The sequence below is a fragment of the Microcaecilia unicolor genome, chromosome 1 (genome assembly GCF_901765095.1).
Source record: "Microcaecilia unicolor chromosome 1, aMicUni1.1, whole genome shotgun sequence".
Taxonomy (NCBI): Eukaryota; Metazoa; Chordata; class Amphibia; order Gymnophiona; family Siphonopidae; genus Microcaecilia; species Microcaecilia unicolor.
Window position 1 is genome coordinate 129,542,779 of NC_044031.1, and position 25,066 is coordinate 129,567,844.

General features: G+C 42.3%; 1 protein-coding gene across 3 annotated transcripts in view; it reads left to right on the top strand.

Moving 5' to 3' along the window:
* Positions 1 to 25,066, top strand: part of AKAP9 (A-kinase anchoring protein 9) — a 547,514-nt gene that overhangs the window by 57,028 nt on the left and 465,420 nt on the right. For all 3 annotated transcript variants that reach the window (XM_030200158.1, XM_030200166.1, XM_030200175.1), the window contains 2 exons: positions 3,691 to 3,846; positions 17,209 to 17,406. In XM_030200158.1, the coding sequence (XP_030056018.1) occupies positions 3,691 to 3,846; positions 17,209 to 17,406 (354 nt within the window). The remainder of the gene's footprint in view (positions 1 to 3,690; positions 3,847 to 17,208; positions 17,407 to 25,066) is intronic.

Below are 25,066 nucleotides of genomic sequence, written 5' to 3' on the forward strand. Positions count from 1 at the left end.
TCCGTGAACCACCAGCTACAAGCTGCATGTCACTGCTTCTTTCCTCTTTCCCATTGTGATGTATTCTGATTCCTTCTGTCCCTTCAACAAGAACGTCTCGTTTCGCTGCTCTCACTGCTGCGTCAGGAAGGAAACACTATCTCTGACATCCACGTGGTAATACAACATTAGAATCATGGTATACTACTTACAATGTCAACACAATAGGTAATAGAGTATAAAGAAAGATGGAACATATAGATAAGAGAGTAAGAGGAGTTAGAAAGTAAGGTGACTAATTTAAAGAAAGATGCACATGAGGTCAAAGAAATGGTTAAATATTATCTCAGCTAGGGTACAGTAGTAGTACACCATAAGTATGAGTTTGTGTTCATATTGGCGATATGCGTCTCAGACTCACTGAGGAGAAAAGTGATAGTAGTTGGGACAGGCTGGGGGAAGAGAGTAAAACAGACTATGGTAGAGTTTGGGGTAGGTGGATGGGGGTAGCAATGAATTGTGGAGAGACATGGGAGTTGGGGGAGAAAGTGAGCCCTTTTCCTTATGGTTAGGGCTTTTTAATTTGACAAGCCATGGAACCTGAGAAAAGTATTGTGCTGTTGGCACTGTCAGCTTCTTAGAATAGCAGCCAAGCATAGCTGTGTTGCCACAACTACTATCAGCTCCTAGAAGGTTGCATTAAATGAAGTTTGGAGGTAATCTCAGGTTTCATATGAAAATCACCTCTAGCCTGAGAACAGCTCAGTGCAGACTTTTTGAAGCTATTTGTAAAGCACAGGTGAATGTGATTGTTTCTGCAAGAAGCATATGCTCCATACTGCTTATTGCTTCTCTCAGACTCAGGATTGTCAAACTGAAAAAAAATAGTCTTAACCACAAGGCAGAGGATTTTACTCACTCGCATTTGGATTTTAGATTTGTGTTTCCAAACCCAATTTCAAGGCAAGTTACATTCAAGTACACTAGATATTTCCATAACCCAGATAGCCTATAGTCTCTTTACTTCCAGCAGTGCTCAGTAAAGTAACCTGTCCAAAGTCACAGACATCAGTGGGAAAATTGAGATTCAAACTGTCAGCCCTGGTTCTCAACCCTTGCTGTAACTACTAGGCTTCCATTTCACCCTCCTCTTTGGATGAGCCTGGGCTCCACAGTACTATTAGTTCTTTGTTCTCTTAGGACATGAGCCATTGAGGCAGGGTGACAGTAATAATGGGGGAGGTGCTGACTTCAGGGGTAGTCAGAGAGGCCAAGGGGCAGGTTTCTGTAAGGACCCCTTTGGCTTATTTTGTGTGCTGCTATACTGTCTCCCACTAACCACTTTATCCCATCAAATTCTGGAGGGTACATTATACAGGGCATAGAATTTCCCCTGGAGTGTGTTCACATAGAATTTTATCTGAGTTTTCAACCCAGGGCATCTTGCTTTCCCAAGAAGAATAACTTTTAAATTAAAAAGCTTGTAGGTTGGAACAAGCAAGAAAAAAAATTCAATGAAAGCATAGGCTGAGCTTTAATAGTAGCATTATTATTGACAATTTCTGTATAGACATGAAATTGTCAGGCTCAAAGCACTCATTTGTGACCTTTTAAAGGCAAAAACTGCAAAATTGTGTTAGACAGCAAAAGTACTTTATTGAAAATAAAGTTTGAGTGTGTGTGCTACATAAATTAGAGTATGGGGGGAGGGAAGACAGAAATGTATCCACATTTTACTTGAGAGTGAAGCTGCACAGCTTTGCAGACTGGAGGTACACTTGTTTTCCCTGAGCACATCTCTGGAAAGTGCAAAAAATCCATGTGCAAAATCAAGATGTTGAAATTGCTAGATTTTATTTAAAATTATCCAAAACTCCCATCTATGCTATTTACCTCAATTGGAATTCATAAGAGCTTTGTAAGATATGAGTCTGGCAAAAGGCTTTCTACCTACAGAAAGGATCATCTAAAAGTCGGTGAAAGGAGTAATGATGAATCGTCATACATCGGTTTAAAACGTGTTAAGAATGTTGGGCTCAGTGACCTCAACAATTTGTCACTCCTATAGCTTGTCTCCAGATGAGAATGGTGCAGTGTCTTGCAAGCCATTAAAGTTCTTCAGAAGAGTATTATGTCATCTAGCAGGTCAGGGACTTTTGTCTGGTGGCTGGTCCCTTTCCAGATTCCTCCTTGCCAAATTACCCTAACTATAGATTCTTCCCACTGCATCAGTAGAAATAAGCTTTTATGGATTAGAAAGAGTTCAGTATTTTGTGAAAGAAAAGGAAGGAGACTGTGAAGGAAGAGAGGAGGGCATAATCAAACATTTTAACAGTAAAGATAAGGAACAGTTTTAAGGGTCGTGAAGGAAGATGTGGTAAGTTTTTAGTATGGCATTTGATGCTTCAGGAATTGCTTGTGATGCGTAGGTTTGGTTGGTACTGATAGGATAAGGTTACTAAAAACCGAGATGGAAAGTGAAGGAGGTCAGTCTTGCACTGGGAGAAATAAAGGAATTTAATCAGAAGTAACAAATGATAGGCAGATTTGTGCAGCTAAACTTGATGGCAAGAATAATATATTGAAAGATTAGTGTGTGGTAAGGGAAAGCTAAGGCCTGACTAGGGAGGGTTAACCAGCACACAGAAACTGAGGAGGAGAGGAGCAAATACATCCTGAAGTTCAGAAAGCACAGGGTAGGTTGAATAGAAGAGTAGCATTTTCCATTAAAAAAAACCATACACTACCCTTCCCTCAAAAAAAAAAAAAAAGAATATCCTTAACAATGTGCAGGGGTCTAAAGGGAAGGAAAGACAGCAAATTATCTTGAAAACTCAAGATGGCATGTCTGTTTTATGCCAATATTATCTAGAGATCTCCAGTATGGTTAGAAAAGCTGCATGGAGGTTTAGTCAAAGACTTAAAACTGAAATAAAGGGTGAGTTGTGGTAGGAGGTTTGAATCTTCTGAATGATTATTGAAGCATATCATTGGCATAAACTACTAGAAATATAGCAATCCTGGGCCTCTCTTTAAGGACAAAATGATGAACAAAATCTACAAGAGGGGGCAACATTTGCCCTGTTGCTTACAAAATGAGAATGTTTCTCCCATGTTTTCTGGAAGTGCCCACTTCGGAAATCATCACACAAGTGTGGCTTAATATACAAGCAAAGGTAGAAATGATATATTTGAAGTGCAGTACAATTGATTTTTTTTAATAACCCAACTTTAATTGAGAATAGCATAAGATGGGAAGATTATTGTGAAATAGAACAGTGAGCTAACCAAACTAGAGCCTTTGTGTAGGCAAGGGAAGGTCAATAAAAGTAAGAGGGAAGAGACAGTATGCTTTTCAAAAGAAGTGAGTTCAAAAAGCAGGATGGAGACATTCAGATACCTCACAGGAACAAGCCATTTTTTTTTTAGTGGAAAGGAACAACAGGTCATGATATGACACTTGAGTAATATTAGAAAAGATGATGGATGCATGGAACAACAAGCCAGTAGAGGTGGTAGAGGCAAAAAGAATAGCAAAATTCAAGTGAAAGTATAGAGAATCCTTAGCTGCAAAGAAGTGAAAGGGAAAACTGGAGGTTAATATTAAAAACTCACCACCAGAATGTAAATGTAATAGACCAGATAGGATGTATAGATTTTTATATACCATTGTTTTTCTAATGTTTCAATTCTTGTTTTTCTCTCATGTAGCTCCAGGAATTTGAAGCTGCCATCAAACAAAGAGATGGCATTATAACACAGCTCACTGCTAACCTCCAGCAAGCTCGGAAAGAAAAGGATGAAATTATGAGGGAGTTTTTGGAATTGACAGAACAAAGCCAAAAACTGCAGATTCAATTTCAGCATGTAAGTTTAATTCTAAGCAAGTCTTTGTAAACTTAATAGAATCGGTTAGGCTAATGGTGTGCTTATAGTTCAGGGAAAATCATTCTTCTACTGCAGTTCAAAGAGATTATCAAAAAAAGCCTAATGAATCTTAAAGAAAAGAGTTTGGAATCTAGCAATTGACATTACTGTATTTAGTATTGGTATTTTCTTTGAGGACAAGCAGGATGTAGTATTCTCACTGATGGGTGATGTCATCTGACAGATCCCGGTGTGGTATCAACTCTGCTCATTCGTTATCTTTATTCAGTCAATACAAAAATAGAATAAAATAAAATTTGTAATTGAAATGCAGCCCTAATTATTATGGTAGTATAAGCAGTATAGAAAATTTTAATAAAGATAAAGAGTAGAGAGATATGGTAGCCGTGTTAGTCCACTTCTAAAGCCAGTCAATAGAATAAAATAAAACATAGAAAAGAAAATAAGATGATACCTTTTTTATTGGACTAACTTAATACATGTTTTGATTAGCTTTCGAAGGTAGCCCTTCTTCGTCAGATCAGAAATAAGCAAATTTTGATAAGTAACAGCATATATAAGTGAAACATCAAAGTATTTCAGTGACAGTGTGAAAGGATGAGGGAGGGGTGGGCTAGGTGAGAAACAGAGAGGGCTGAGAGGATGGGGGACAGGGAGATATGCATGGTGATCAGAGGGTGACAAAGCAGTGAAATTTCATGGTTTATAATGGGCTAGAAAACCCAGATCTTTGTTAAGTCCTGTCTGGTGGGTGTCAAAATATTAATCATTTTGACTTCAAAGGTCTTGCGTTCCTGTATTGTTTTAAAGTTTCCTTTAAGTATTCTCACTATAAAATCATTAGTACAGTGTTCTGGTTTTGTAAAGTGCTGTCCCACAGAGGTAACATCTTGGTTGGCACTGGCATTTTTCATATGATGTCTGTGTAAATTAAATCTCTTCTTCAGCATCTGGCTTGTTTCTCCAATATAGCACCCTTCGTCACATTTTTTACACTGGATGACATACGCTACATTTGAAGATGAGCATGTAAAGGATTCCTTTATGTTGAATATTTTTCCTTTGTGAATGACTGTGGGGTCTTGTGAAATGTTTTGGCATAGTTTGCAGCTGGATATATTGCAAGGATGTGTGCCATTCTCTTCTTTTTGGGTCTCTGTTGAGAGTTTGCTTCTCACTAGCTTTGTTTTAAATTGGGTGGCTGTCGGAAGGCCAGCACTGGTGAGGATGGGAATATCTCTTTCAGTAATTCATCCTCCTGGAGTAGTGGCTGCAGATCTCTTATGATTTTCCTCAGTTTTTCCAGCTCTGGGTTGTATGTCACTATAAGGGGGGTTCTGTCTGTGGCTTTCTTTTCCTTGTATTGTAGCAGATTTTCCCTGGGTGTTTTGAGGGAGGAAGCAATATTCTTGGAGATTATTTTCGGGTTGTATCCTTTCTGTTCGAAGGATGCAGTCAGGAGTTTGAGGTGCCTATCTCTGTCCCCTGGGTCAAAGCAGATACGGTGGTATCTTGTGGCTTGGCTATGGATAATGGATTTTGTGTATGTGAAGGGTGAAGCTGGAGTTGTGGAGGTAGCTGCATTTGTCTGTGGGTTTCCTATATATGGATGTTTGTATGTAGCCATTGCTGATTGAAACTGTGGTGTCCAAAAAATTGACTTTTTCTGGGGAGTAGCCAATTTTGAATCTGATTTTAGGATGGTATGTATTGAAAGAACTGTAAAATTGTTTTTGAGTTTCTTCCCCCTCTGTCCAAATTATAAAAATATCATCAATATACTGGTAGTATTTTAGGGGTGTGGTCTGATATGTATTCAGAAATGTCTCTTTCAGTTCAGCCATAAAGAGGTTAGCATATTGGGGTGCTGTCCTGGTGCCCATGATTTGTAGGTAGATATCATTGTTAAAGTGGAAATAGTTGTGAGTTAGAATAAATTTGATTAATTTTGTAATAGCTCCTGGTGAGTATTGATAGTCCAGTGTGGATGTTCTTAGGAGCTTCTCACATGCAGCTATGCCATCCGCATGGGGCATGCTGCTGTATAGTGATTCTACATCCATCGTGACCAGAAGGTACCCGGTGGTAATTGCTTGATATTTTTCAATTTATTCAGAAAGTCTGTGGTGTCTTGAATGAAGCTCTTTGTCTTGTGCACAGGAGGTTTCAGAATCCCCTCTAAGTCCAGATATTTCCTCCTTGAGTGTGCCAATACCTGATATGATTGGTCTGCCAGGGTTTCCAGGTTTGCTACAATACAAGGAAAAGAAAGCCACAGACAGAACCCCCCTTATAATGACATACAACCCAGAGCTGGAAAAACTGAGGAAAATCATAAGAGATCTGCAGCCACTACTCCAGGAGGATGAATTACTGAAAGAGATATTCCCATCCTCACCAGTGCTGGCCTTCCGACAGCCACCCAATTTAAAACACAAGTTAGTGAGAAGCAAGCTCTCAACAGAGACCCAAAAAGAAGAGAATGGCACACATCCTTGCAATATATCCAGCTGCAAACTATGCCAAAACATTTCACAAGACCCCACAGTCATTCACAAAGAAAAAATATTCAACATAAAGGAATCCTTTACATGCTCATCTTCAAATGTAGCGTATGTCATCCAGTGTAAAAAATGTGACGAAGGGTGCTATATTGGAGAGACAAGCCAGATGCTGAAGAAGAGATTTAATTTACACAGACATCATATGAAAAATGCCAGTGCCAACCAAGATGTTACCTCTGTGGGACAGCACTTTACAAAACCAGAACATTGTACTAGTGATTTTATAGTGAGAATACTTAAAGGAAACTTTAAAACAATACAGGAACGCAAGACCTTTGAAGTCAAAATGATTAATATTTTGACACCCACCAGACAGGACTTAACAAAGATCTGGGTTTTCTAGCCCATTATAAACCATGAAATTTCACTGCTTTGTCACCCTCTGATCACCATGCATATCTCCCTGTCCCCCATCCTCTCAGCCCTCTCTGTTTCTCACCTAGCCCACCCCTCCCTCATCCTTTCACACTGTCACTGAAATATTTTGATGCTTCAATTATTTATGCTGTTACTTATCAAAATTTGCTTATTTCTGATCTGACGAAGAAGGGCTACCTTCGAAAGCTAATCAAAACAAGTATTAAGTTAGTCCAATAAAAAAGGTATCATCTTATTTTCTTTTCTTTATTTTATTTTATTTCTATTGACTGGCTTTAGAAGTGGACTAACACGGCTACCATATCTCTCTACTCTTTATCTTTATTAAAATTTTCTATACTGCTTATACTACCATAATAATTAGGGCTGCATTTCGATTACAAATTTTAATTGTGATTAACTGTAGGGCATAGCCAACAGTCCATTGGAGGTGGTACAGGGATGGACTGGGGAGGCACTTATTTCCTCTTCTCCTCACCCCCCCATTAGGTATCATACGTTTTGCTGGTGGGATGCCTAAGCCCCGCCAGTCGAAGAAATCCACTGCCAAAGCGGCCCCCTTTCTCCTTGTGCTGCCTCAGGAGTGAGCAAGTCAGCAGGGTGCCTCCAGCCAATGATGCCGGCACTCCCTAAACATGCTCAGTTCATGCACAAACTTAGCATGCTTGGGGAATGCAGTACGAGGACGAAGGGGATGACTAAGGCAGTGGATTTCTTCGACTGCCAGGGCTTGAGCTATCCCTCCATCCATTGAACAGGTACTGCAGTTTTGGAGGGGGCCTGAGCCCAAAGGAGAGGGCCTAGGTCTCCAAGGCATCTCCCTTCTCTTCCCCTGTAGCTATGCCACTGATTGATTAAAGGCCCAGCATCTTTCTTTCTTCCGCCTTCAGATCCATCTTTCTCTCCCTTCTTCTCCTCCTCTACCCCCAGGTCCATTATCTCTCACTCCTTTCTCTCTTTCCCAACTCCTCCCCCAGTCCAACACCTCTCTTTTTCTTCCTTCCTTCCACTTTCTTCATCCCAGGTCCATTATCTCTCTCTCTCTCTTTGTCTCTTTCTGAGCCCAACATCTCTCCCTCCACTTCTCTCCCTCCATTCTTCCCTATTTCTCCCTCCCCAACCCTGTGCACAGTCCAGCATCTCTTTCTCCCTCTTTTAGCCCTGTCCGCGGTTCTCTCCCTCCCCCCTGCCGCTGGATCTCTGGTGGCTCTCTTCCCTCCCCTTTCCACCCAGTTTACCTTTAGCATTGAGTAAGTCTTTGGCTCTGCAGCTGAGGCAGCCATACTGAAAGCTGTTTGTGTCCTGCACCAGCCCTTCCCTCTGACCTGTCCTGTCCCAAACAGGAAGCTGTGTCAGAAGGAGGCGGGGCGAGTCAGAGTGAAGGGCCAGTGCAGGTCGCAGGCAGCTTTCAGTATGGTATTTACCACGATTAACATGCAGCCCTAATAATAATAAACATACCATATATCAACATTCAACATGGAAAACATGGAAAATCCCACTCCTCAAACACCACTTAACCCAAGAATCAAAACCCAACTCCCAATAGACTACTTAACCTGAAAAAAGCCATGTTTTTAACTTTTATGAACTGTTGTATGTTAGCTTCCATCCTAAGCTGTTTAGAGAACATTCCACCAGGCGGGCACCATTACAGAATACATCCTAGATCTTTACTGCAATAGAAGATCCTGACTGTCTATTAGATTGTAAGCTCTTTGAGCAGGGACTGTCTTTCTTCTATGTTTGTGCAGCGCTGCGTATGCCTTGTAGCGCTATAGAAATGCTAAATAGTAGTAGTAGTAGACTGGGTCTCAGCATTCTCTTTGAGATATATTTTTACAGTCTATTATATAAATAACCAGGATGAGCCCTCCTCAAGACCTTAAAAGACAACAACAACAATCTTAAACTTCTCCCTCAATAAAACCAGAAGCCGATGACATTCTCTAAAAGTGGGATGCATTATCATATTTTCAGTTACCCTACAAAAACCACACTGCTTCATTCTGTACAATTTGTATCTGTCTAATCCGATATCTTGGGGAGCCCTAATAATACAGCACTATAATAGTCCAATGATAATAGAACCAACTATATTAGTCAGAGCCTACAACTACAGATAAGGTTTCAACCCCCTTATCCACCTCAACTTCCGTTAAGCTGTGTAGAATTTTATTGTAAATGTTTTCCTTTGTAAACTGTCTAGGACTTAGTGCAGTCTATAAGCTGTGTTATAAATAAATAAATAACCATTCTCTGAACAAGCATCACAAAATCAAAACTGGGAGAAACCGAAACTCCCCGATCTCTTACACTTTCTTCTGTAATGGTTATTATAGTTCTGCATAAGCTGAAATCAAGTTTTTGTAGGTAAGTATCAGATCTATTTATTCTTACCAATTCTGTCTTATCCATATTTACAACCAAACCATTTGTCTTAAACCAACCAAAAATGTTCTCCAATCCTTTAACAATCTGACTCATTGTAAAAGTATCAAAATGTTTCATGGGAATAATTAACTCTGTGTCATCTGCGTAAATATAATACTCCCATTCACATCTCCAACATTATATTCCTTTTCCCATTCGTTGTGGAAGAGATTTTCAGTATGCTCATGCACCTCTCTGGTGGCAAAGATGTTCATAAAACTAAGAAAATCAGATACATTGAATTTCTGGGCTTAACACCAACAGCAGTCAGCAAAATGCTCTCTGGGACAGGAAAAATAAACCTACCGTACCTGAATGTAACTCATTTTGAGGTACTACTACTACTTATTATTTCTATAGCGCTACTAGATGTACACAGCGCTGTACACTTGAACATGAAGGGTCAGTCTTTGCTCGACAGAACCTACAATCTAATCAGGACTGAAAAAGGTGGAGGTGAATCCAAATCTCTGTAGTGTTTTGGGATCTCATTTAGTCCTCACCTGTCTGATGAGACTTTCATGGATTGTATTCTTACCTGTCACCTGAATTAAGTTTCATGTTTCAATTTTATTTGATATACCACCTAATCCGAAGTAATCTGTAAAATCTGAATGTGTATGCTAAAATAAGTAAAAATGCTTGTGCTATGTTTTAACCTTAGGATTTTGAGACACATTAATGGCACTAAATACATAGACATGCTTAAGAGTAGTTTCACAGATGCTTTTTGGATGCAAAAACACCACCACCCGATATTCAGTGCTATTTAACTGGCCAGAACGGCTACTGACTGGTTAAATAGCGCTTAACAGGCTATCTGCTGATGTTCAGCAGGGGATAACTGGCTATCTCCTGCTGAATATCCCCAGTTAGCGGCTAGTAAATAGCCGATTATATCACCTGATATAACAGACTATATACCTATTTTTAAAGCTAGTTTAGCAGCCATAATTGGCCGCATGAAAAGATGGGATATCTTTGGCCTGTTTAAAGATAACCGGCTAAGTCTGAATATCAACTTAGCCGATTATCTTTAAACCACCCCAAAATAAAATGGATATTCAATGCCAGTCACCGGAAATGGCCCAGCATTGAATATCCAGGCTCAGTGCCAACCACAAGAGTTAGCCGGCAGGGTCAGTGGAACCTGGTAAGCGTGGTAAGCATGGCAGGGGGCGCCAACCTCTGGAGGGCGCCACAAGCCATGCTTATCACCGCCTGGGTGGCTCACCTGCAGGCAGCTCTTAGATTCCACCTGCCCGCCCTCAGCTCTCCGACAGCCCTCCTTTCGCTCCTGACGCCCTGGGGGGTTTAAATCTTTTATTTTACCTCAAGTCATGATGGCGGTGGCAGTGGAACCAGCAGGCTCGCCTCTAGCCTTCCCTTCCCTCTCAATGTCCCACCTTCCTCTGATGTAATTTCCTCTTTATGCGAGGGCGGGACACTGAAAGGGAAGGGAAGGCTATAGGCAAGCCTGCTGGTTTCACTGCTGCCGCCACTGCGACTTGAGGTAAAATAAAAGATTTAAACTCCGCAGGGTGGCAGGAACGAAAAGGGGAATGTTGTGGGAAAAGAGGGTGGGCAGTTGGGGCTGGGGTTGGAACCAGAACTTGGAGGCTGAAAATGGGGGCAGGTGGCGGCTGGGGCGAGTCACTGGACATGGATGGGAGGGAAGGATAGGGGGCAAAGGAGAATCGCTGGACATGGATGGGAGGGGAGGGGAGAGAGGAGAAATCGCTGGACATGGATGGGAGGGGAGGGCAGAGGAGAATCACTGGACATGGATGGGAGGGGAGGGCAAAGGAGAATCGCTGGACATAGAGGGGAGGACAGGGCCCAGGGAGAGAGGCAAAATCGCTGGACATGGATTGGAGGGCAGGGGAGAGAGGAGAATTGCCGGGCATGGCTGGATGGAGGGGGGCAAGGGAGAGAGGAGAAATGTTTGATATGGATGGTGTAATCTACTACTACTACTATTTAGCATTTCTATAGCGCTACAAGGCGTACGCAGCACTGCACAAACATAGAAGAAAGACAGTCCCTGCTCAAAGAGCTTACAATCTAATAGCCAAAAGTAAAGTAAGCAAATCAAATCAATTAATGTGTACAGGAAGGAGGAGAGGCGGGTAGGTGGAGGCGAGTGGCTACAAGTGGTTACGAGTCAAAAGCAATGTTAAAGAGGTGGGCTTTCAGTCTAGATTTAAAGGTGGCCAAGGATGGGGCAAGACGTATGGGCTCAGGAAGTTTATTCCAGACGTAGGGTGCAGCGAGACAGAAGGCGCGAAGTCTGGAGTTGGCAGTAGTGGAGAAGGGAACAGATAAGAAGGATTTATCCATGGAGCGGAGTGCACGGGAAGGGGTGTGGAGAGATACTGGGGAGCAGCAGAGTGAGTACATTTATAGGTTAGTAGAAGAAGTTTGAACAGGATGCAAAAACGGATAGGGAGCCAGTGAAGGGTCTTGAGGAGAGGGGTAGTATGAGTAAAGCAACCCTGACGGAAGACGAGACGGGCAGCAGAGTTTTGAACCGATTGGAGAGGGGAGAGGTGACTAAGTGGGAGGCCAGCAAGAAGCAGATTGCAGTAGTCTAAACGAGAGGTGACAAGAGTGTGGATGAGGGTTTTGGTAGAGTGCTCGGAAAGAAAGGGGCGGATTTTACGGATGTTGTAAAGAAAGAAACGACAGGTCTTGGCAATCTGCTGGATATGAGCAGAGAAGGAGAGAGAAGAGTCAAAGATGACCCCAAGGTTTCGAGCTGAGGAGACAGGGAGAATGAGAGAGCCATCAACAGAAATAGAAAACGGGGGGAGTGGGGAGGTGGGTTTGGGGGGAAAAATGAGAAGCTCGGTTTTGGTCATGTTTAATTTCAGGTGGCGTTGAGACATCCAGACAGCAATGTCAGACATGCACGCCGAAACTTTGGTTTGGATGCAAGGTGAGATATCAGGGGTAGAAAGGTAGATTTGGGAGTCATCAGCATAGAGATGGTAGGAAAAGCCATGGGATGAGATTAATGAACCAAGGGAAGAAGTGTAGATAGAAAAGAGGAGGGGACCAAGAACAGAACCCTGAGGTACGCCAACAGGCAGAGGGATAGAAGTAGAAGAGGATCCACCAGAGTGAACACTAAAGGTGCGGAGGGAGAGGTAGGAAGAGAACCAGGAAAGGACAGAGCCCTGGAATCCAAGTGAGGACATGGTATCGAGAAGTATGCTGTGATCAACAGTGTCAAAAGCAGCGGAAAGATCAAGAAGAATGAGGATGGAATATTGACCTCTGGATTTAGCCAGTAATAGGTCATTGGAGACTTTAGTAAGTGCAGTTTCGGTTGAGTGGAGAGGGCGAAAACCAGATTGTAGTGGGTCAAGAATAGCATGTGAGGAGAGAAAATCAAGGCAGCGGTGGTGAACAGCACGCTCAAGTAATTTGGAGAGAAAAGGGAGGAGGGAGATGGGTCGGTAATTAGAGGGACAAGTAGGGTCAAGTGAAGGCTTCTTAAGGAGAGGTGTGACCACAGCATGTTTAAAGGCAGTAGGGACAGTTGCAGTGGAAAGTGAGAGGTTGAGAATGTGACAGGTAAAAGGAATAAGAGCAGGTGAGATGGCATTAAGAAGGTGGGTGGGAATGGGATCAGAGGAGCAGGTGGTACATTTTGAGGAAGAAAGGAGAAGTGTAGTTTCCTCTATAGTAACTTCAGGAAAGGAGGAAAAGGAATGAGGGGAAAGAGGGAGAGGGGAACGGACTAGTGGAGGGAGAGGTGGCGAGGTAGAGAATTCAAGGTTTATCTTTTGAACCTCGTTGTGAAAGAATTCAGCAAGGGTCTGAGGAGATAATGAAGGGGGAGTTGGGGGAACAGGGTACAGGGAGGGTTGTATTCCACAATGCTCTGCAATTCTCCCAAAATCCTCTGCGCCTTGCAGTGTGGGTTTGTAATCCACAGGGTACAGGGAGAGCTATAATCCACTATACTCTGTAATTCTCCCCCAACAAAAAGAAATCCCCTGTGCCTTGCAGTCTTCTCTCCAGGCAAGACCGGGGGTTAAATAAGCCTCCTTTCCTTCCTTGGCTTTAGCCCTCCTCAAACCCAGCTCCAACCTAAACAGCCACCTGGTCCTGCTGTCCAGGCATCGATCTCTCCCTGGGGCCCTCCCCAGCTGCTCTCTCCTGGTTTTTGCCCACTTCCCGTACAATAGTTCCGCAGCGGGGTGAGTCTCTCAGCGTTTCACCGAGTCCACACTAGAGTCCAGACTGTATCAAACTTCCAGACTGAGGCAGTCCCTTCTCCCAGTCTGCCTTTCTGTTCCCTCCACTTCCACCTCTGGAAGGGAAACGGAGTAACCGTGCTCTTTTACCACCCCCCCCCCCCCCTTCTCCCAAGTTTCTCCACCTTGGTTCAGTTAAAGATCACGCTTGTCTCTAAACAGAAATTGAACAGTTCTCTGGTTCTCCCTTATTTTCCTTTAACACGGTCACAATAAACACACTATGGCTTGTTCAGCTTCAACCCTTGCTCCACTCCCCACCCACTAGCAGGCTAGGGAATGTAAGGGTCTCACCCTTTCTCTGTCAGCACCGACTCCTGACAACCTCCCACTTGACATAGCGACCTTTTCCCACCCTTCATTAGGCTGGAGAACCAAGCTGCAATCAGCCCTTTTAGCTCTCTACCTTTAACTCGAGCCAGAGCCGAGATGTCCATAGGCTCCTGTTCCGCAATTTTTCCTCTCTCTCCACCCCCACTCTCCACCGGTTGCCAATCCATATGCTCTTCTACAATCCTGTCCTCCAGCTGCCCTTATCCACCTGATTAATCCTCCTCAGATCCTCCTCCCTCCCCTTAGCATTCTGGGATTGGTAGTATGGATAACTCTTCCTGGCTCTACCCTGTATCTCCCTCAAGGGCTGCTGGGAATGGTAGTCCTTGGGTCTCACTGTTCTCTCTGAGGAAGGTGACCAGCTGTTTTCTCTGACCTGTTTGATCCTTGGGGACCGGAATCTACGGGCTCTGCCCTCTTGTGTGGGTTTAGGGGAGAGGAGAGCTGCTGGACATGGATGGATGGAGGGGAGGGCAGGGGAGAGAGGAGAGCTGCTGGACATGGATGGATGGATGGAGGGGAGGGCAGGGGAGAGAGGAGAGTTGCTGGACATGAAGTGGAGGGCAGAGCAGAGAGGAGAAATGTTGGACAGGGATGGAGGGAAGGAAGGACAGATGAAGGAGATGCACATGGATGGAGGGGAAGGGAGAGAGAAGAAATGCTGGACATGGATGGAGGAGAAAAAAGACAGGAAGTAGATGCACATGGATGGAGGTGAGAGGAGAAATGCTGGACATGGATGGAGGGTAGAGAAGACAGGAGGAGTTGCACATGGATGGAGGGGAGCGAGGAGAAATTCTGGTCATGGATGGAGGGGGAGGGAAGACAGGAAGGAGATGCGCATGGATGGAGGGGAGAGGAGAAATGCTGGACATGGATGGAGGGGAGGGAAGACAGGAAGGAGATGTGCATGGATGGAGGGGAGGGGAGAGAGGAGAAATGCTGAACATGGATGGAAGAGAGAGGAAGTGAGGTGAACATGAATGGAGGGGAGAGGAGAGGTGCTGGACATGAATGGAAGGAGGAAAGGAAAATGCTGGACATGGATGGAGGAGAGGGAAGAGTGAGGAAGGAGATGCATACTGATGGAGATGAGGGAAAAGGAAGAGAGGAGAAAAACTGCACATGGATGGAGAAAGTAGGCAGAAGCTGGATTCACCCTATACCTCCTCCAGTCAAGTCTGCGGAGGACCCAGCTTTTACTTATAGATGTAGGGGAAGAAATGAAGAAGAAAGGAGGAAAGTAAAGAAATAAATGGAATGCAAGCCCTGGAAATGGAGTTACGAGAACAGATAGAGAGCAGCAGAATCAGATACTGGGACCAACATGATCAGAAATACAAAGTCACAAGACAACAAAGGTAGAAAAAAATCATTTTATTTTAAATTTAGTGTTTGGAATATGTCCAGTTTGAGAATTAACATCTTCTGTCTTATTTTGCAATGTATAGCAATGTGTTTCTTTCTGTTTTTCTGGTATTGTGCTGCATGCAGAGTCTATCTTCTTAGGATTTCAGGTTAATTTTTGAAGAATTTGCCTATCTCTGTTCTTCATGTGTGACTGCAAGGCCAAGTGTCTGAATAGGGATCTCTTTGTTAGGTTCTGAGATTTTGATAACTTATTGTTTCAGGTTTGGCAAGACTGTTCTCCTAATTCCTGGTCTGTATTTTAATTTGGTTTGTGTCATTTTGGGTATACTGGAGCTATAACAGCTTATAGAAATTATTTATAATGAAAAAACCCCCCGCATTTTTTTTCTTCTCCTATACTGGTGTATTATTTTCAACAATGCCTGTTTATATGTGCCATGGCTGGTAAAAGGGATGTGGCTACTGTGGGTGTGACTACTGTAGGGGTGGAGCCATAGTGATCCCACCCCTGGATGGGTAGGGGGTGCTGACTAATAGGCCGCAGGAGAGCACCAGAAACCCTAGCAGTTAGCTGGTCTAACTTCCGTGGTCTGAATATTGGCCCCACAAACTAAATGTGATTCTGATCTTGGTGCTGGTTAAAAAAAATTATTATGTTTGTAAATAAGCAGGAAAACATTAAGAGGCAGAGCTCTTTAAAGGTTGGCTACATCAGATATTCATTATAATATTGCAATCAAACTTATTTTGGGTACTAAAAGTACAATCATGTTATCCCTCTTAAAAATGAATATAGTTATCTCCTTGTCTATAGGACCCATTATAAAATGCTCATGTTAGCCTATAATGTTTTTTATTCCAGTCTTCCAGCCTTTCTATGAGGTCTTTTAATCCTTTATTGCCACTGATGCCCAGGGCCTCTCAACAAAATCTTCCTTTCATCAGCATTATTTGTCTTGATTCTATTTGACAATCAACTTTCAGTATTATTTATTTATTTACAGCATTTATATCCCACAATTTCCCACCCATGGGCAGGCCCAATGTGGCTTACAACAATTTACATAAAAACACAGCATGTCAGGGGTCAAACAATTAATGTCCTAGAAGTATAATGGAGAAAAGGCAAAGTGGAGTAAAGTAAAAGAGAGAGAGCAGCGGTGAGTAATGTGACACCGGGGTAAGACAGATCAGAAGGTAGAGATACCTGGTGGGAGTGATGCGTACGCTTTGCCAAATAGAAAGGTCTTGAGGCACTTTTTGAAAGTAGGGTGATCAGTAGTAAGTTTCACCAGTTTAGGCAGTTCATTCCAGAGATGAGTGCTAGAGTAGGAGAAAGTTGATGCATAGGTGCTTTTGTATTTAAGTCCATTATATACTGGGTAATGGAGGTTTAAGTACGTTCATGAGGATCTGTGGGAGTTCCTTGGTGGCAAGTTGATTAGGGTGTCCATGTATGCAGGGGCTTCACCATAGATGATTTTATGCACCAGAGTACAAATTTTAAAAATGATACCGTCTTTGACAGGAAGCCAGTGCAGGAACAACGTTCCACTGAATTTAAGGCTTGAAAAATTTTCTTAAATCTAAATCCAGTTTGTCCTACCTTTTTGTAAAAGCTTTCGATATATAACTGTAATTGTTTTGCTTGTTCCTTGGGTCGCTGGCTTTTTGTCAGCTGGATAGAGAATTCCTCTCCTTTTGATCTATTTGTTTCCAGCTATCTGTAGTTGTTGTTACTGTTTTATTGTAAACAGCTTATATCATTGCTTGATTAGGTTGATTAGGGTTTATTTTTCTTTTAGTACACATTAAATATATTTTTTGATGCTTGAGGTTAATGACCAATCTTTGTGTAGACAAATACCATTCTATCATCTTGAAAAAGGTTATAGTAGAATGTATCATAGACTGTTTTATCCTGATGACTAAACTAGCATTGAGAAATGCTTAAAGGTTATTTTCACTGAACTAATGCTTAACTTATTCTACTCAAGTTACAGGCAAGTGAAACACTAAGGAATACTAGTCATACCAGTACTGCTGCGGACCTGCTGCTCGCCAAACAACAAATTCTTACATACCAGCAACAACTAGATGAGCAAGAACACAACCTAAAAACCTGTCAAAAACAGATTGAAGAATACCAGGTACAAGCTGCATTTCTGCAAGAGAAAATTGGGACCTTTGAAAGGGTATGTGATTATGTAAACATTTCAGTAAATTAAAGCATGACATTTAGCAAAATAAAGTACTCCTAGTTGTTCAGTCTTCTGGTTTCATTGGCAAGTGGTTATTTAAAGTATTAGTGACCTTTTAAAGGAAACTCATAATTGAGCTTTGTTTGTGCTTCAGTAGCATAACCAGTGTACTTTTGAAATAATATATCACTTAAGTTGTGTTAAGTAAGTACATCAGGGCCAGTATACCATTAGTGTGTTTATTTTTTTAATATATTTTTAAAAATGTTATACACCTTATGGACTGTCTTTTTTTTACCCAAGTAATGCAAATCAATTTGTAGATTAAAACTACTAGTGGGGATTTATGAACCATAAATAACCTTAAGAGGATTAGGTGTTTCCCAACTCTGTATTTTCAAGCATATAAATCTTTCCTATATGTGAGATGTACACTTAATCTGGTGTTTAAATTGAACCATCTGTTTTCTTAGTTTATTTGACTTATTGTAAAACTACCACTAGGCTGACATAGCTTTTGCCATATTTGTACGTTAGTTGTCAAGATAATTATGAGAAATTAAAAATCCTTATATAGCTTGTAGGCGTGGAGAAGCATTAGTTTCGAAAATCATCATATGTTTCATGTGTGTGTTGGGGAAATGACATAATTTTACCTTGCTGTCATAGCTACCCAAAAAGAGAGCACAGCTTTGTTCTTTTATTCTGTTTCTGTCATAGGGAGAGAGAGATACTGGACTAGTTAATTTTACTTTAAAATTTCTTTTCCAACCAAGAAAAGATTATCAACAACCAAATCCAATCACAAAGCAAATACAGATTTTTCATTTCACCCCCACTAACTTATTCTCCCCCTCCTAGATCCTTCCCCAGTCCCCCCTAGTCAATTTTATGAAGTTTCCTCCTATGATAACACAAATTTTTCCCAGCCAGGCATTCTTTTGGCCTATGCTTTTATAGCATCAGCGGAACCAAACTCAGAGGTGGCAGAATACACATCAGTATATACCCCCACCACCCCACGAATCCTTCTCCCCATCTCCCCTAAACCCTCCCTAACCTGTCCTACTCACAAATATCCATTAAGTCAAGCCCAACCTGAGGGGTATCATTCAAGATAAAACTGCGAGCTCTTGAGGGAAGCTGTTGGAGATATTGCTTCCAGATTTGCAGGAAACTCTTTCTTCTGCTAAGTGTTTGCTTAGCATGTCTCGGCTCTAGGAGCATCAGCAAATGTAATGTATTTCTTCAAAACCCATATGATGGAGTAATATTACCTACCCAGTGTTGTAGGATACATTTTTTCCCCACCAGTAATGCCTTATACACAAACAGTCTGGATCCTTGGCCCTGTATCCCTTAAAGATCCATCTTCCCAAATAGAGTACCTTTAGACCCACTACGGCCCCCAGACACTGAAAAATATCCCTCCAGTATTTGCAGACGGTCCCAGAAGGCATGAACATAAGTGTTGTCTGCCTACTAACACTTAGAACACATGGGGGACTGCTTACAACCTGCCTTAAAGAATTGCATTTGGGAGCAATAAGCCCTATGTATTATTTAATTTGGCACTCTTGTAAGTCTGTACTGTGCATTGCCTGAGGTATCTACCTCAGTCCCAAATCTAGTTCCCAGCATCCTAAGAGTGGTGTGAAATCCTTTGGGGGGATAAGATTGCACAAGTCTTTATGATAAAAAAAAAAGAAACTAGTTTCCAGTCCAACTGTTCAGTGCCTAATAATTCCTCTAACTAATGCACACCTGAAGCCTGGGCTAATTGCATATATGCATACTGGTTACATCTAACTGGAATCCAGAACCTTATTTATTTATTAGGATTTATTTACCGCCTTTTGGAAGGGATTTACTCAAGACGGTGTAGTGTACAGTAAGAATAGATCAACCATGAGCAATAGGCAGTTACAGCAGTAAAAATATTCAACTAACAATACGAAGTGTGGCATGGTATACTATTTGCAATCGCTTACATAAAGTACTCCTTACACCATAAGTATCTTTAACTTATTTATTTCATTACATATACCTATTTCTTGCCCTAATCCTCAGAACTCACAATCACACGTCGCATTCACACATAGCGCTCAATTCTCTCACTGTCATAATCACCTTATCACATCTTATCGTTTGATACAAAAACCTACATTTGCATTATATATAAAACATAGGGTCCAAGACGTGTTTCAGTCATTACTTCATACTATCTTCATAGTCATAATGTTCTAGCTGTTCAGTCCAATACGTCAAGTGCCAACACACTCTTTAAGCATAAATTGCAGTGCTTTAAAACAGTTTGAGAACTGTGTTCCATGCGGAACCCCGCGGCGTGGGAAAGGCTAACGAGGAGCGTAATCCACAAACATTCACTCCAGTTGAAAGACCTTTTAAAGCCAGCAGGTTTTCTATATCTTGTCCAGGTTCTCTATGCGAGACCACATTTCGGAAGTTTCCTTCATCAGGAGGAACCAATGCCCGAGATCTATAATATACACATAGACATACAAGTACAGGCATAGGTAATGACTTGTTTGTTTAAATCATTCTAATGCTTTATAATCATCCATTGTAAGAATAGACTGCTTACCATCGGGACTTCAATCCAAGTCAGGGTTTGACAACCCGCTCCAAAAATGCTGTGCCGAAGGACACACAAACAGGGGTTTAAATATACCTTAACTCCTCCCCTTAATGTCATGGCCGTCCTACAGCCACTTTACCTCAAGATTGGGGCCATTGGGGGCCACCATAGCCCATTCAAAAATATACCACTGCTCAATGTTATGAAGCTGAGCACTAATATCTCCCCCCCCCCCCTCGCTAATGCTGTTAATTGTATCAACACCACATATTTCAAATCTTCTATATTATGCTTTTTGTCTAACCAATGGTTGACAAGCGGGGTATCCAGCTTTTGAATTCTAATGTTGCTGATGTGCTCAGCCAAACGATTCTTGAGCTTTCTTTTCGTGTGCCCTATATAGTTCAGCGAACATGGGCATATAATACAGTATATAACCCTTTCGCTTTCACAAGTGGTACGAGTTGATAAATTAAATCGCCTATTAGAGCCTGGTATGAAAATCCAACTTGTGATGATCACATATTTGCAGTAGACACATCTACCACAGGGCCCATGCAAGCCCTCTTTTTTGTCTTTGCCAGGCCTTTTTAGTAACTCGCCCAAATTCGATTTCCGGCGATAGGCTATTTTGTGGCGCTCCCTGAATTCTGAGTGCACTGATAACACATGCCAATATTTATGGACTAACTGTCCAATCTGAGGTGCTCGGTGAGAAAACGGAATTACACTTGCTATAGGTCCGAACATAGATTTCTGCTTAGGAACAAACAGCCACGGTCTATGCGCATAGCGTGCCCTCTTGTATGCTTTTTTTATATCATTCATAGGATACCCTCTTTGGCGGAACCTATGTATCATCTCCTTAGCTTGAGTCTTAAAATCTTCGAGGGATGAACATAGTCTTCTTAACCTCAAAAATTGACTGACAGGAACCCCTCTCCATAATCCTGTATGATGATGACTGGTATAGTCATGACTTAATATGACTATGAAGATAGTATGAAGTAATGACTGAAACACGTCTTGGATCCTATGTTTTATATATAATGTAAATGTAGGTTTTTGTATCAAACGATAAGATGTGATAAGGTGATTATGACAGAGAATTGAGCGCTGTGTGTGAATGCGACGTGTGATTGTGAGTTCTGAGGATTAGGGCAAGAAATAGGTATATGTAATGCAATAAATAAGTTAAAGATACTTATGGTGTAAGGAGTACTTTATGTAAGCGATTTCTGAGTCTGTACTCTGGTATTAAATTGAAAACCTCAGTTTGACAGAATTGTATAATACTATTTGCAATGTCAACACAATACATAATAGAACATTATAATTGATAGTGAAGGGTAAGGCAAAGTTGTAACCCATATTGTACTGGTAGCCAATGAAGTTTTTGCAAAAATGGTGTGATGTGGTCACGTCGCTTGCAGACTTCTATGAGTCTTGCTACTGCATTCTGAATCAACTGGAGCTGGTGCAGGCCCTTTGTAGTCAGACCATTGTATAGTGCATTGCAGTAATCCAGTCTTAATGTTACCTTGGCATGCACAACGGGGATAAGATTTACCTGCTACTACTACTACTACTATTTAGCATTTCTATAGCGCTACAAGGCGTACGCAACGCTGCACAAACATAGAAGAAAGACAGTCCCTGCTCAAAGAGCTTACAATCTAATAGACAAAAAAAATAAAGTAAGCAAATCAAATCAATTAATGTGAACGGGAAGGAAGAGAGGAGGGTAGGTGGAGGTGAGTGGTTACAAGTGGTTACGAGTCAAAAGCAATGTTAAAGAGGTGGGCTTTCAGTCTAGATTTAAAGGTGGCCAAGGATGGGGCAAGACGTATGGGCTCAGGAAGTTTATTCCAGGCGTAGGGTGCAGCGAGACAGAAGGCGCGAAGTCTGGAGTTGGCAGTAGTGGAGACGGGAACAGATAAGAAGGATTTATCCATGGAGCGGAGTGCACGGGAAGGGGTGTGGAGAGATACTGGGGAGCAGCAGAGTGAGTACATTTATAGGTTAGTAGAAGAAGTTTGAACAGGATGCGAAAACGGATAGGGAGCCAGTGAAGGGTCTTGAGGAGAAGGGGTAGTATGAGTAAAGCGACCCTGGCGGAAGACGAGACGGGCAGCAGAGTTTTGAACCGACTGGAGAGGGGAGAGGTGACAAAGTGGGAGGCCAGCAAGAAGCAGATTGCAGTAGTCTAAACGAGAGGTGAGAAGGGTGTGGATGAGGGTTTTGGTAGAGTGCTCGGAAAGAAAGGGGCGGATTTTACGGATGTTGTAAAGAAAGAAACGACAGATCTTGGCAATCTGCTGGATATGAGAAGAAAAGGAGAGAGAAGAGTCAAAGATGACCCCAAGGTTTCGAGCTGAGGAGACAGGGAGAATGAGAGAGCCATCAACAGAAATAGAAAACGGGGGGAGCGGGGAGGTGGGTTTGGGGGGGGGGGGGGGGGGGGGGGGGGAATGAGAAGCTCGGTTTTGGTCATATTTAATTTCAGGTGGCGTTGAGACATCCAGACAGCAATGTCAGACAAGCACGCTGAAACTTTGGTTTGGATGCAAGGTGAGATATTAGGGGTAGAAAGGTAGATTTGGGAGTCATCAGCATAGAGATGGTAGGAAAAGCCATGGGATGAGATTAATGAACCAAGGGAAGAAGTGTAGATAGAAAAGAGCTTACCTGCTCAATGTAAGCTCAGAGAATCTCATAAGGCAGTAAAGTCTTGTTATCCTTTAGAAAGTGTTCTATTTGAGTAAAACCCAACCTTTCCTACCTTTGAATGACATCAGAATCCATTCTCAGTCCTGAAGTGTCCATTGCCTACTGTGGGAAGCAGTTTGCTGCATGTGGGGGAGTGCCTTCAATGGGGCATTAGAAAATGCCAGAGCTGATGAAGAGGGTGAAGCAACTATCTGGTGACAAGTGCTTTGTACTCACATGAAGGAGGTACATCAGATTTCATGGAGCAAAATAGGCCTACTCATAGGCAAGTGGTGTGAAATAATCGGTACCCCTTAGCCAGTCACACAGATGTTGAAGCTGACCAGTGTGATTATAGGCCAACAAATATAGCGGCCCATATCCTCCATGGCTCCTGGGGCCTATTAGCTGTGTCAGAGTCAGTTTTGATTTCTTCAGGCCCACAAACATTTTGACAAAATGCACTTCAACTGCATCCAGTCTTTTTTCAAAAAACACAGAGGAAGCATCTGAAACACTTACAGCCATACCCCCATGCCATAGAGGCTTACCATTCCTGTCATAGTTTAAAGGTAAGAAACCCCAACTAGCCAGTAGAACCTTAGTGCCCTTTAGGAGTTTGTCTAAATTGGCCTTGTACATCTGCCGGGTATCAGTTGTTATTTCTCCTGGTATCAAAAGGAGTCCCTTTCCCTTTTAAGAGGGAATGTGTCTGGCCAAGTATCTCAGGTTACCGTATCAGTGGCCATAGCTTCCGATTTACGAAAATTGAGCTTAAGCCCTGAAAAGTCCTCGTATTCCTGAAAACTGTCCATCAAAACAGCCCAAGATGAATGGGGATTAGTGAGCGATCAAAAGGTCGTCTGCAAAGACTGTTGTGACAAAATCCTCCCTGTCCAACTGCAAGAGTTATGGGATAGGGGGCAATGTTCTGTTGTGGATTAGGAGTTGGTTATTGGAAAGAAAACAGATGGTAGGGTTAAATGGGCATTTTCTCAGTGGAGGAAGGTAAATAATAGAGTGCTGCAGGGATGTGTACTAGGACCAGTGCTATTTAATATTTTTATAAATGATCTGGAAATCGGAATGACAAGCAAGGTGATTAAATTTGCAGATGACACAAAACTATTCAAGGTTGTTAAAACACATGTGGACTGTCAAAAATTGCAGGAAGACCTTAGAGAATTGGAAGACTGGACATCCAAATGGCAGATGAAATTTAATGTGAACAAATGCAAAGTGATGCACATTGAGAAGAATAAGCTGAGTTATAGTTACCTGATGCTAGGGTCCACTTGGGGGTCAGCACCCAAGAAAAAGTTTTAGGTGTCATTTTAGACAGTACGCTGAAATCTTCTGCCCAGTGTGTGGTGGTGGCCAAAAATCAACAAGATGATAGGAATTAGGAAAGGGATGGTAAATAAGACCAAGAATACTATAATGCCTCTGTATCACTGGTTGCCGTTTCTCAAAATAAAATATAGCAGAATTAGAAAAGGTTCAAAGAAGAGCGACCAAAATGATAAAGAGGATGGAAAGAGACAGCTGAGCGGGGATATAATTGAGATCTGCAAAATCCTGAGTGATGTAGAATGGGTAAACGTAAATCAAGTACAAAGATTAGGGGACTGTCAAAGAAGTTACATGGGAATACTTTTAAAACAAATAGAAAATATTTTTTCACTCAACAAATAGATGTGATTACAGCGCTAACGTATCTGGGTTTAAAAAAGGTTTGGACAAGTTCCTGGAGGAAAAGTCCATAGTCTGTGTCACGGTCATCGTTGTCCGTGCCTTACTCATCAGTGCCCTGCTCTATCTAGACCCATTAAATTTACCTGTTCTAGTCAGTGACCTGTGGGGCCACTGTAGAGTGGTGGTGGCCAAGCCGGTGATGTCATCAGTTCTGAGCCCTTTTTAAACTGGCCTCTGCGTGCACTCAGTGTTCTGGCAATAATTCCTGATTGAGCTCTGCTAGTTCCAACTGTTGTCTCCTTGTCAGGCCGTGGCCTGAAGCTTTGCTGTAGCTTTCACCTTCTTGCTGTGTTCCAGTATAGTCTGCTCCCAAGCCTTGTAGTCCAGGGAGCTTCTTGTACTTCATCTGTGATCCGAGTCATCCGCAGTGAGTCCTTGGTCGCTGGTTGCAGTGAGTAGGCTCTGTGCTGAGTTTTGGACTATGTGTGCTGGGACGACATGGAGTGCTGTAGGTACTGGGGCCATGGCCACGTCTCGAAGTTTCTCTGGACGAGGTGGCTGTGCTCGGAGCGCAGAGGGATCCATGTAGGCTGTTCCTGGTTCCTGTTTGCTGCACTGTGCCTGTGTGTACCCTTTTGCCCTGGGAGCCTT